Genomic DNA, 14,192 nt, shown 5'->3' with positions numbered 1-14,192 from the left:
AATGGTGTGTATGTGTAAGTTTGGTGATGGAGTTTTTATTATGAATGAATGATGAATTTTTATGAATTATTATGTCTATTTTTATGCTTAAGGACAACAGATGGAAATTAGCCCTTGGCTATAATCTGGTATGTTTACATTCATGTAATTTTCTTTTTTACATTTATGTTCATTAACATGCACTGTCCTAAATAAATAAATAAATAAATCAGTCTGTTAGTTAAAAGTGGATTCTGAAATTAAGTAAAAAAAAAATGCTGGCCAAGTTTTGGGGGGATTGTTGAGAGAAGATGAAGAGTTCAGCAGATTGGTGAGACACTGGAAGAGCAGAAAGATGAAGAAAGTGTGAGAACACCTGCTTTAAGGAGAAAATATAGTTTTGTCTGCTTTCAACAGAAAATGTAATTTGCAGCATTAAGTGACTTCATCCTCACTACAATCCGTTACTTAAAGAATATGTTTATACTATAAAAAGAGACGCCAATAAAACTCTTTCATTAATTACAGGCGATCTATTTCTTAACAATTTTCATGACAGATGTGTGGGGTTCTTTTTCTTATGCAGGTTCACTATGACCAAAACTCCAGACTCCCAGTAAAACATCACGCCAGTGTCACAAGATAAAGTTCAGGAAAGTTTCTGCATAGTTCAGAGGCTGCTCAGCAGAGGATGAAGATGTGCGTGAAATGGACTGTTACGATTGGTCAGAATTATCCCATGAAAATGTTAACTTTTTTTTTTATAAAGAAGGAAAACACATGTAGTCTTTTCATTTAAATGTATATTTTTAAGTTAATTAAAATCAAAGCTAACGCTATGCCAGCTTCTCACTTTGGTTGACAGTGTAAAACCAACCTGATGACATGAACTTCCAGAAAACCTAAAAGTCAAACAAACACATTCAAAGTTTCAGGGCTGTGAGCACAAACGAAGCCGTCTGAGCCCAAAAACAGCTGTAAATCAGTGTGGTCGTTACAGTGAACATCGCAGACTTTTCTCTGTTTGTTTTACTATATAAATTGATTTATTGTGAGCAGCAGGAATATTAACAGATGGAGAAATTTGCTGAAGCACATCGATCACTATAGTCACAGATCTGTCTTTAACAGTCTCATTATTTTTTTCCCCTTGTTTGTATGAAAACATCTGCTGATCACAATTACTGACAGTCTGATATAATAAGTAGCTTTGTTTGGAATTGTGCAGGGCATGTCTGCATCATTGTTTCACAGAAAGATGTAGTGATAGCCAAATTGGTCAGTAGATGTCACTGTGGAGATGAGTTTCAGATTATTTTAAAGCCTCGCTCATTTCCTTTGCGGCACTTTTAGGTACAACACCGGCATCGACGCGCGTTTTGTAGTCCATCTTCTGCACGTTGTAGTTTTAGCGTGGCAGACATCAATACTTTGGAGACTGTAAAAAGTCGTTGCGATTCTCAGTGCACTGCTTTTCTCCTTATGAGTTATCCTACCCATTTTCCCCGGACCTGCTCACTTTTTCCATTGAAGGCGAGAAAAGTGGTTTAGAAAATTAAAGGTTGTTGTTGGAGTGTTCAGGATTCCGTGACCCTTTGAACGCACCAGTCGTCAGCGTCACAGTGCGCATGGGCAAGTTAACAGAAAGCTGGCGCGAAACAACAAGAGTTGGGAACTCCTTTCTACTGAGTCTAAATGAGCCAGTGTTAAAAGTACATTATACCACAGTTCAGCCATTTTAACGGGTCAAACAGTAGAAGGGACTACAGCGCTAGAAGAAGTACCTCTCTAAACAAGAACAACTACTCTTGCTGCTGCCGACTGACGCCAGATGACAGAATGCCTTCACTGACTCTTAGCGGAGTGGCTGTAAATTTCCCTTTTTCTCCCTACGAATGTCAGAAGGCATACATGAACAAAGTGATCGAATGTCTTCAGAAGGTAAGAATCGACTGACATGTGTATGTCTGTTAATGGAAACGAGCTGCAAAGGGCAGTACTGAGTAGCCACAGCTATGCGGCCACCATGCTCACCGTTTGCCGCATGACAGAAGTGATCTCGCATCTGCTCGCGCAAAACGCCGCTTCCCAGAAAGCACAACGGCGTATTGCCGACATATATCTGCTGTGTCTGTCGGGATAGGCGCCGTTTCCTCTTTGGGAACAGGTCGTTTAGTGCTGCTTTGCCTGCGTTTCAGGTGGCAGTCGCATCTACGTATTGCTTTAGCGACTTCCTCCTGCTCTCTGTGCCATACTCATACAGGCTGATCTTCTCACTCAGGTCGTGGTGTAATGTGTGCATTAAAATACAGCAAGCATTCCTATATTCTTTAGTGATAGAACAGAGCCAGACAGATACACACGTTAGCTGTTTACATTCCGTCTTCTTCTCTTTATTATCCTATACCTGAAGAAGTTACACACACACACATAACATGGCGTGGTGCCCACTACTGGCGATAGCTTTTATAACACACAATATACCTCGGCTCATACATAACATTATGAATTAAGCAAAAAAGAAAAGCACGTGGATACTTAGTTCCTTTCTAAAATTCAGTGTAGACTACTGCAAACATCTGCTTAGGAATGAAAAGTGATCCAGGCACATGTATGACCTCTTTTTGAAACCTCAAAACACATTGAAGATGACAGAAAGACAACATATCCTTAATAAAGGTGAAAGTAATGGTTTTGCATCTTGATTTATTTTCAACATATACATTCATGCACAGCAAGACTGTGACTGAAGAAGATTCTGATGCAGCAGATTTAAAAATAAAGTAATCGAGTGCAGCTGAATGCACAGATATCTTTCAGGACTGTACAAATACACAAAATGAATGCATTTTAAACAGCTTTATCCAAGAAAAGACATTTCAGCAGGTCCAGAGTAAGCAAGACTTTACATCTTCTTCTTGCAGAAGATTTTTCATCATCTTCAGGTGTGTGTGTTTTGATATGAATTTTACCCCTAAGATTGCAACCATTAGAGGAACTGATTGTAATCAGAATCCACAACATTCAGCTAAAGAGGTTTCCTCCAGGTGAATGTGTTAATGGAGTTACCCTTTGGTAAAAAACAAAATGCTGGAAAATAATTTATTTTAATATACTTTGACTTTTATGTTTGAGGAACGCTGGCATGAAATGTGTTATCTGCCCAACATAGCAGCTAAGCACAGTTTTCTAACAGGGCGCCATCCGCAACAGGACATAATCATTAGGCGATCGTGGCTCAAGAGTTGGGAGTTCGCCTTGTAATTGGAAGGTTGCCGGTTCGAGCCCCGGCTCGGACAGTCTCGGTCGTTGTGTGCTTGGGCAAGACACTTCACCCGTTGCCTACTGGTGGTGGTCAGAGGGCCCGGTGGCGCCAGTGTCCGGCAGCCTCGCCTCTGTCAGTGCGCCCCAGGGTGGCTGCGGCTACAATGTAGCTTGCCAGCACCAGTGTGTGAATGGGTGGATGACTGAATGTAGTGTGAAGCGCTTTGGGGTCCTTAGGGACTAGAAAAGCGCTATACAAATGCAGGCCATTTACCATTAGCTAATGTTAGTAAACTCTCTGTAGTTTTTCAGACAAACACGTTAATATGATATGAAAATTCACATTATTTTATGTAGATGACTGTTCATCTTCTGTGTCTTCTATTTTCAAACTGTTAGCTTCATTCAAAATCCACACTCTATTTTCAAGACACACTAAATCACCAGGATGGATTGCCCGGAGAGTTAAAAAGCGTTGGTGAAATGGGGGTAAATTATGTTGGCAGTATGTCGCTGTGCTATACTGGATGAAGTGTGATTTATCGAATACGTTCCTATGTAATGCTGGTGTTGCAGTGATGTGCACCACTGGATTTTTGTAACCTCTTCCATTGTGTTGCTACAGTTACAGCTGGTTGAAGAAATGAGTGTACAATCATATTGGTTTTTAATTCAAGTTCACTTTTATTTATACAGCACTAAATCACAACAACAGTCACCTCAAGGTGCTTTATATCGTAAGGTAGACCCTACAATAATACAACAGAGAAAACCCAACAATCATATGACCCCCTATCAGCAAGCACTTTGGCGACAGTGGGAAGGAAAAACTCCCTTTTAACAGGAAGAAACCTCCGGAAGAACCAGGCTCAGGGAGGGGCGGGGCCATCTGCTGCGACCGGTTGGGGTGAGAGAAGGAAGACAGGATAAAGACATGCTGTGGAAGAGAGACGGAGGTTAATAATGATTCATAATTAACAGCAGAGTGCCTAACACCACTCATCACAGTGAGTCAAAAGGGGTGAGAGATGTTGAAACACAGTGCATCATGGGAAGCTTCCAGCAGCCTAAGTCTATTGAAGCATAACTAAGGGTGGATTCAGAATCACGTGACCTAAAGTCAAAAGTCAAATTTATTTATATAGCACATTTAAAACAACAACTGTTGACCAAGGTGTTGTACAATTAAGATAATTAAAAGAAATAAAAGCATAGGGAGATATGATAAGAGTTAAGAAAGAGAATCACGAAATTAGAAGATTTGAGTGAGAAAGAAGATAAATAAAAGTAATACAAACTCATTCTGATTTAAAAGCCAAGGAATAAAAGTGTGTTTTCAGACGGGTTTTAAAAGTGTCCAATGTTGGGGAGGTCCTGATGTGAAGCGGCAGTTCGTTCCACAGTTTAGGAGCAGTCACAGCAAAGGCCCGATCTCCTCTTTGCTTTAATCTGGACCTCGGGACAGCCAGGAGCAATTGATCCGCAGACTTCAGTGATCTTGCAGGAATGTACCAGTTTAAAAGATCAGAAAGGTATGAGGGTGACCTAGCCCTGACAAAAAAGGAACCTGACTTTTTAACAGTGGCACCAAAAGGCAGCACACACAATAATGTGTTTCAGTGTGTTGTTTCACGTAAACCAGACACTAATTTTCAGCATGCCTCCATAATAAAAGAGATTGGTGATAAACTGACTTGCTTATGGTCCAGATCTGTTTTAATACTTGATGGGGAAAAAGACATGACAAAGGAGGCTTCATGTCATGGGTCTGTCCTTACAATTGCTGTATAGTTTCTATGTAAGAATAAATAAATAAATAAAATAAATAGCACTCTGGTGACCTGTCTGGGGTGTACTCTGGCTCTTGACTGCTGACAAACAGCTGAAATAGCCCCCATGTTAAGTTGAGAACTGATTTTAAAATCAATCTTGAATGTTTTTGAATGATAACATATTACCCAAGCAGGGCATTTTGCTCTGACAGTGAAAGCTTACTTGTGCTTCTTAGTCTAAATTTACCAGGCTCTTCTATTATTGAACTACCTCTAAGTTTGGGTTCTGGAGCCAGACGCCTTCCCTGCTTTTAACATTGGGCTTCAAACAATCCTCTTTGAACTGGATCAGGTGACCCTGAACCATCCTTAGATTAGGCTGCTGGGGAATGTCCCATCTTTGCACTGAACATTCTGGTTGTCTAGTTGCTCTGATAGTTTGCTTTGTGCCATGGCGAGGTGTATGTCTTACCGTTCAGCTGATCTGTGCAGATAACTGCCCTGATAACTGAACCTGGTTCTGCTAGAGATTTCTTCCTGTTAAAAGGGAGATCTTCCTCCACACTGCCAAGTGTTTGCTCATAGAAGCATAGTCTAATACCTGGAAGTCTCTAATACTGCAATATTGTCACTATCACAATGTGGGGTTTTTCTGTTTAGCTTTATCTGTCTGGTTATTTCAGAAAGTCAATGGTGTTCTGGAGAGCCCCACAGGCACAGGTAAGACTTTGTGCCTACTGTGCGCCACCCTGGCCTGGAGGGAGAACTTCAAGGACACCATCTCTGCTCGGAAGATAGCAGAGAGGCTGGGCAAGGAGATGTTTCCAAACACACCTCTGTCTTCCTGGGGGACAGCTGCCACTGACGGTGACAAACCAAGTATGTTTGTATCATCTGCACATCACGAGTCATTTCTAATTTTACCGGGCAGAAAAGAATAACAGATGCATATGCACACATACAGACATGCTGTGTGCTACATTACTGTGCAAAATAAAATGAGCTGGCACTGATTTCTTTATATTTTGGTAAATGGACTGTTTCCTATGTAGTGCTTTTCTACTCTATTTGAGTGTTCAAACCACTTTATATTTTGTTAGGAAAATAGGATTTAACAATTTACTGAAACATGTATATGTGTCCAAACATACACAGAAATATTGTACATAAGGCAAAATCAGCATTTGTACAAGTTTAACAAGGTGGAAGTCAATATTTGGTATGATGACCATTATTCTTCAACATCGTCTAAACTCCCTCTTTGTGATTTCTTCAGGAATAGTTCCTTTTGACTTTCAGTGGATGTTCCAAAGCTGTTCTTTGGTTGTCGGCTACTTTGTGTTCCATTCCCTGTCAATATGATCCCACACTTTTGAGTTATGGTGAGATCTTGGGAGGTCAACCATGACTGATGGTCTTCCATTGTGACTTTCTTCTATTCAAGTATGCTTTTAAAGCATTGGCAGTATGTTTGGGATCATTGGGAATGGCTTAAATTTTCATAACCAGATGTCTTTAAGATGGGATTGCATGCTGGAGCAAAGTCTGTATTAGAGCAGGGCGATATGACCAAAAATATTTATCACGATATACATTTGAAAATTTGTGATAACGATATAACTGACACTAGATAAAATACTTTACAACTCCACAACTTTATTAGTGAAAAAAAACATCTATGTATTTTCACTTAAACAAGCAGCTGTTGTTTTTTTTTAATGTGCATTAAAGTTATATAAAATTTAACAGTGCAAATGCAAATTCCTTGCTCACAGTTTAACCAAAAGGCATTTCCAGTGGAAATTGGCCAACATATCCTCAGCATAACCATGTATAATATCCACAAAACTTAAAAAGAGGTTATACACACACAATACGGTAATATTATGTTGAAGCACAGTACGTATCACTCCGCCAGGCTCCTGACTACGATAGCTGTAATGCTCCGACAATCCATCAAGCGGTGCGGGTTCGTAGCTTAGCAAAGTCGTACTAAAACATTTGACAGATTTTCGAGCGCCGTGTACATAAAATCGTTTCGAGGTCAGTAAACACAACCAGAGTTCATACATAAGGCCCATTGGATTATAAGGGGCACTGTCGATTTTCAGAAAAATCAAAGGATTGATTTTAAGTGTGCCGTATTTTCCAAAGAACACGGTAATAACGACAGCCCACTAGCATGCTCTACCAAAAATAGTGCTTTGTTGTGTATCTGACGGACGAAAGCCAAACCAGTTCCACACTGAAGTTGCAGCATTTTTACAAACCAATTCTGGTTCATCTGTTTCATTCAACGATTTGCTTTTTCCGACATGTGCGTATGAAAACAAAGGCACTGCGCATGCGCGTTTTACCCATAATCTATCGCAATATTTCATTTTGCTATCGTTGCCCAAAATTATACCGGTGTTACCGTGAATGGCATGATATGGCCCCGCCCTAGTCTGTATTCATAAGTTCACCAGTTCTGACAAAAGTCCAACACCACTTGTTGAAATACAGTCCTAAGCCATAAAGCCTCGACTGTGCTTTACAGATGACTGTAGACTCTTACGTTGTACTTCTCTCCTGACATCCTCCAAACATATTGACAATAATTTGAACCAGAACTTTGATATTTTGATTCATCAGACCCGTCACCATTGATTGTCATTGATTGTGTAATTTGGAATACTTTGTCCTTTTCTCTGTATCATGTGTACACAGAATGTAGTGTAATTCAGTTCAGTTTTATTCATATAGCACCAAATTACAACAACAGTTCCTCAAAGTGCTTTTTATTGTAAAGACCCTACAATAATACAAGGAAATGGAGAAAACCCCAACAATCACATGACCCCCTATGAGCAAACACTTTGGTAGGGATGGAAATGGATAAGAATTTAGCAATTCCAGTTCCATAATCGATATCACTTATTGTTTCGATTCCTTATCGATTCTCAATGGCTCTACTTTGAGGAATATATCAAAGACCTTGCCTTCATGCAAATCAGTTACATCCTGCATGGTCAAATGTTTGTGCATGTTGGAGATATTTGCTCTCTTTGCTGTGATCAGTGTTGGTGTCATTACTCCAAAAGAGTAAAGTTAAAAAAAGTTACTACACAACACTTTTCGTAAAAGTAATGCAGTACCTTACTTAATTACACCCAGGACAAAGACATTTGTTATATTACTCTGTTACAGTCGTACAGAAGCTTTGTGACCAGGCTGCTGACAGTAATAGCAATCGAGGTTGTACCTTTGACTGCAATGTATAGGTTTCTTACCACACCTAGGGTCCAAGCTTTCAGCACTAGTTGCCCATGGAGGTTTTACCTCCACAAACCTTGGTCTCCCCACAGTTACAGTGGGGCAAAAAAGTATTTAGTCAGCCACCGATTGTGCAAGTTCCCCCACTTAAAATGATGACAGAGGTCAGTAATTTGCACCAGAGGTACACTTCAACTGTGAGAGACAGAATGTGAAAAAAAAATCCATGAATCCACATGGTAGGATTTGTAAAGAATTTATTCGTAAATTAGGGTGGAAAATAAGTATTTGGTCACCTCAAACAAGGAAAATCTCTGGCTCTCACAGACCTGTAACGTCTTCTGTAAGAAGCTTCTCTGTCCCCCACTCGTTACCTGTATGAATGGCACCTGTTTGAACTCATCATCTGTATAAAAGACACCTGTCCACAGCCTCAAACAGTCAGACTCCAAACTCCGCCATGGCCAAGACCAAAGAGCTTTCGAAGGACACCAGGAAAAGTATTGTAGACCTGCACCAGACTGGGAAGAGTGAATCTACAATAGGCAAGCAGCTTGGTGTGAAAAAATCAACTGTGGGAGCAATCATCAGAAAATGGAAGACATACAAGACCACTGATAATCTCCCTCGATCTGGGGCTCCACGCAAGATCTCATCCCGTGGGGTCAAAATGATCATGAGAACGGTGAGCAAAGATCCCAGAACCACACGGGGGGACCTGGTGAATGACCTGCAGAGAGCTGGGACCAAAGTAACAAAGGTCACCATCAGTAACACACTACAACGGCAGGGAATCAAATCCCGCAGTGCCAGACGTGTTCCGCTGCTGAAGCCAGTGCATGTCCAGGCCCGTCTGAAGTTTGCCAGAGAGCACATGGATGATACAGCAGAGGATTGGGAGAATGTCATGTGGTCAGATGAAACCAAAGTAGAACTTTTTGGTATAAACTCAACTCGTCGTGTTTGGAGGAAGAAGAATACTGAGTTGCATCCCAAGAACACCATACCTACTGTGAAGCATGGGGGTGGAAACATCATGCTATGGGGCTGTTTTTCTGCCAAGGGGACAGGACGACTGATCCGTGTTAAGGACAGAATGAATGGGGCCATGTATCGTGAGATTTTGAGCCAAAACCTCCTTCCATCAGTGAGAACTTTGAAGATGGAACGAGGCTGGGTCTTCCAACATGACAATGATCCAAAACACACCGCCCGGGCAACAAAGGAGTGGCTCCGTAAGAAGCATTTGAAAGTCCTGGAGTGGCCTAGCCAGTCTCCAGACCTCAACCCCATAGAAAATCTGTGGCGGGAGTTGAAAGTCCGTGTTGCTCGGCGACAGCCCCAAAACATCACTGCTCTCGAGAAGATCTGCATGGAGGAATGGGCCAAAATACCAGCTACTGTGTGTGCAAACCTGGTAAAGACCTATAGTAAACGTTTGACCTCTGTTATTGCCAACAAAGGTTATGTTACAAAGTATTGAGTTGTATTTTTGTTATTGACCAAATACTTATTTTCCACCCTGATTTACGAATAAATTCTTTACAAATCCTACCATGTGGATTCATGGATTTTTTTTTTTTTTCACATTCTGTCTCTCACAGTTGAAGTGTACCTCTGGTGCAAATTACTGACCTCTGTCATCATTTTAAGTGGGGGAACTTGCACAATCGGTGGCTGACTAAATACTTTTTTGCCCCACTGTATCTATAGGGAGCTAGGTAACATTCAGCCAGATTTGCAGCTTCCTCTTCTGTCTTTGGATTGTTCTCCTTCACCCATGTGCAGACATCTGGATGAAGCATGTGAAGAAACTGCTCTAAGATGACGGTTTCCGCAATCTCTTCTTTACTCCGACTGTCACGTCGCGTCCATCGCTTATAGAGCCCCTTTATCCAGTTGAAGGTTTCTCTAACACACAGTTCCTCTGGTGCTCTGGAACTGGTATTTGTAGGTCTCCTCTGCCACATTAAAATTAGATAACACTGCAGCTTTAATAGCATCATAAGAGTCAGACTGTTGTTAATCCATGTCAGCATAAGCCTCAAGGGCTTTGCCATCCCTGTGTTTTAGCTATGCGTTCAAATCGTACAAAGAAACTTTCAGGATGCTCACCTTCCTTAAAGTCTGGTATTCTTGTTGAGGCTGTGCACGGAGTGGTTGAGATGGAGGAGGGAGCTCAGCTTGGTGCTCAGTGGCTCCATGAGGTGGCTGCACAGCTGATAGCTGAGGCAGCTGTTGTAAAAATGTCACTCTGGACAGAAGGTCGATAGAGAAGTTCAGAATAGACATCATGTTGCAGCTTTGGTATGTTATTGCTCAGCTGTTTAATCTGTTCAAGCAGTATTGTTTTTGTTCTTTTGGTCATTGAATGAATTCTCTAATTTCATCAAAGATATCAGGTTCAGAAAGTTCTTTACCACTGGCTCAAAATCATCCTTGTCAGCCATCGCTCCTTCTGTTGGTGGATCTAGCTTATATGTTTTTCCACCTTCTCTTTCTTCAATGTCAGGAAGGGAACTTTTCCTTGTCCCACGGGTTTTTCCACATCTTACTGCTCTCATTTAGTGTGTTTTCCTCTTTAATTCACTTCTGACACCACAGTTACGCAGAGAGGTCTGGTGAGGATAACAGCAGACAGCACTCTGACTTAACAGAGAACAAGGGTAGTTTATTGGCCCATCTTTGGCACACACAGCAACTTCCTAAATAACAGCCTATCCATCTCTCTCTCCCACATTCTGCATCCTGAAATATATTTGTTTAATCTGCCCATTGAAGTACATATCTTGTTCAAAAATGACTCCAAGATTCCTCAGTGTTACCGGAGAAGAAGATAATGGCATCTGGTTAGACACCATATTTTCAGAGCTGAGTACACTGAACTCTATTTGATCTGAATTTAGAAGCAGAAAGTTAGAGGTCAAGAGGTTAACTAATTGGTGTGTGTTATTTGTGGCGTTATTTTTGTGCCACTATTCTGAGCGCACGTAAAAAAAAAATTGCAGGTGCAAGTGTTGCATTTATCCGCACACACACACACAATAGCAGCCCCTCTCGCTCAGTTTTTGCATTTGCGCTCGCTCGCAATGTGTTGCTCGCGCTCTCAACATTTCTGCCTGTGCGCGTTCAACTCTTTCTGTACACCGTTATATTTGTGCCACAAAACCAGCCAATCACAGACTTGGATGCAAAAAAATCTGATTGGCTGTTTTGGTCTCCAATCAGCTCAAAATGATGAAATGCAATATCCCAGAATCCATTTCGTCCAAAAATCAAACGAGGCAGTGGCGGAGGAACACAGCGTGGTGGAGTTTGAAATATTACTCTGTCTGGGTCACAAAATAAACTTTTAAGATATTTTCATGCGAGAATGGTGCTGTGTAAACTTCAAATATCTGCTTGATTTATCAAGACATCACATATTTGCATAAGTTAACGTTTTCTGAGATGCCTGTTACCCACCAGCTGATCGCATAGCTGGACTGGCCATTGGGCATAGTGGACATTTGGCGGTGGGCCGATGGTGATTTTTCATTTTTATGTTTGTTTGTTTGTTTTTCTAACGGTATAAACAATGAAAGGTGGTGGATTAGCCAATTGGTCATGATCAGCTCTGGGCTGGACCAATTACAATACATCTGTATTGAGGGGAAAAGGAACGTGATTTGTCACGTACTTCAGCGAGAATGAAAAAGACACAAAGCTGGAGTTATTCTGTCTTTACGCTGTCAGCTGCTTCTTCTTCTCTCATTCTCTCCCCTCTCTCTCCTGTTGCTACTTCAATCATGAAACTGCTTAATGATCAGCTGATCGTCTCTCTTGTTTGTTTATCGCCCACTTTGCGCCAGAAAGACGAAATCAGCGGATGTCGCGCTAAACAACAGTAGCACGTTCAAGCTTGATAAGCTGTTAGAATTTATTTTATATTACTTTCTAGGATCAGCTTATGTTTGCTGGAGCCACAGCTGTTAAAGCTGCTGCTCATGATATCGGTTTGGATATGTGGTGAGAGGGAAACAAATACATATATACCAACAAGACAGTGTACATCACTGTCACAACAGCGTTTGTTTTAGTTCAAAGGCTTTATGGTTTTTCCTGTAATACCTGGTGGTGTAGTCTGTGATTTATTTTTTTATTTTTATTTTTGTCAGTTCAGCCTTATATATTACATTTAACCCGAGTGACCACCCGGTCAGCTGGTGGGTAACAGGCATCTCAGAAAACATTAGAGCACTTATGCAAATATGTGATGTCTTGATAAATTGAGCAGATATTTGACGGCAAAGTATAACTGATTTGCAAGATGGCGCCGGTGTGCATGGCTGACCGTCTCCGACCACGTCTTCGCCTTGGCGTTGTACTTCTCGTTGTTTTATCTTTGGTTTTATGTTCTCTAGGTGATTGTACACTAATAACTTATGACAGAGACACGCTCCTGAATCTTCGGTTTTCCTGTTCTCAACGACCTGACTGCCTTGGGACCGCCGGTGCCGCTATCCCCCTGATGCCTGTCTCCCCTACCTATGTGACCTATCCTCCTCTTCCCATGCTCCGTAGGAAACGCTTCAGGAAACGGGGTAGGAGGAGCGGCGTCCGTGTCCGCGTTAAGGCTTATATCAGAGCCATGGCTATGGACTTCCCTTCTACAAGCCGTGAGCTATCCTGTTTCTTCCACTATCTCAGCAGCCACTCTGCGGCTAGATTGCTAACCCACCGTTGGATTTGCTCCGTCGGCCTTCAAACCTACCCTGCTCGCCCAGTGGCTTACCACTCTGCCCGATTTTGGATAACACCGCCTGGCCGCGGTGTTCAACATAACAACCTTTGCTCCTTGCGACGGGCTACTACAAAGGTCCTGGCCCCCCGGATTCGGATGGCCTTATTTAATGTCAGGTCTCTTTCAAATAAGGCCTTCCTCCTTAATGACTTTTTTCGCACCTTGGGACTGGATGTCCTATTTCTAACGGAGACCTGGACTTCTCCGGGTGAGTTCATCCCCTTCTCTGAGCTTCTACCTCCTGACTGTGCCTTCTTTAGCTCACCTAGGCTAACTGGTAGAGGTGGTGGCTTAGCCTCGGTTTTCAATAATAAACATGATGCACGGCTGCTATCCTCTCCAACCTATTCCAGTTTTGAAGTTCAGCTATTGGAACTGACGGGCTCTCGGACCACTTTGTGTGTCGTGGTCTATCGTCCGCCTAAATATCATAAGATGTTTATCTCTGAATTTGCTGATTTTTTTGGGATCCGTTCTTTTTAAATATGATTCTGTTACTGTTTCTGGAGATTTTAACATTCATGTCTGCTGTATGAATGACCAATTGGCTAAAGACTTTCTTGTGCTGACTGATTCTTTTAATCTTATTCAGTGGGTGAATGAGCCTACCCATGTTCAAGGCCACACCCTTGATTTGGTTTTTTCATTCAATGTGGACATTTGCATTAAGGAAATCAGGAATACTGGTCTCTCTGATCATTCCCCGGTCATCTTCGATGTAGACCTGGGTGATACTGGACAATACCTAAACTCTCCTCTTTATCCTACGCGCACTATTAATGCCAATACTGTGGTCAACTTTACTACGTCTTTTGTTAACTCCCCATTTAGTATGCTGGATTGTTCTTCCCCACACACACTTGAGAACTCTACTAATACTCTTTTTACCACCTGTTCCTCGATTCTTAACATTGTTGCACCCATCAAAATGAAACGCCCTAGAACTTTCTCACAATGCTGGTTAAATGATTCTGTTCGTGCCCTACGACGTATATGTCGGCGTGATGAGAGGAAGTGGAGGAGTGATAGACTTCAGTCTTCTTATGATATTTTACGTATTAGCCGCTCGAAGTTCCAAACTGCTGCCAGAACGGCTAAAGCGGCTTTTCTCTCTAAAATTATTACCACTAATGGTGATA

General features: G+C 41.7%; 1 protein-coding gene across 2 annotated transcripts in view; it reads left to right on the top strand.

The window, feature by feature from the left end:
• The first annotated feature begins 1,390 nt into the window (after positions 1-1,390).
• The window catches only part of LOC146645619 (regulator of telomere elongation helicase 1-like), a 47,185-nt gene continuing 34,383 nt past the window's right edge, over positions 1,391-14,192 (top strand). Inside the window, exons 1-2 of one of the 2 annotated variants that reach the window (XM_085394396.1) lie at positions 1,392-1,920; positions 5,699-5,894. In XM_085394396.1, the coding sequence (XP_085250522.1) occupies positions 1,819-1,920; positions 5,699-5,894 (298 nt within the window). In that variant the 5' untranslated portion in view covers positions 1,392-1,818. Of the gene's footprint in view, positions 1,921-5,698; positions 5,895-14,192 lie in introns of both variants that reach the window. The other variant, XM_085394397.1, reaches the window with a different exon arrangement.

The sequence above is a fragment of the Rhamphochromis longiceps genome, linkage group LG20 (assembly GCF_057381845.1).
Source record: "Rhamphochromis longiceps isolate RC_006_pf linkage group LG20, R_longiceps_female_GT1.1, whole genome shotgun sequence".
Lineage (NCBI taxonomy): Eukaryota > Metazoa > Chordata > Actinopteri > Cichliformes > Cichlidae > Rhamphochromis > Rhamphochromis longiceps.
This window is presented reverse-complemented; position numbering and strand designations above follow the sequence as displayed.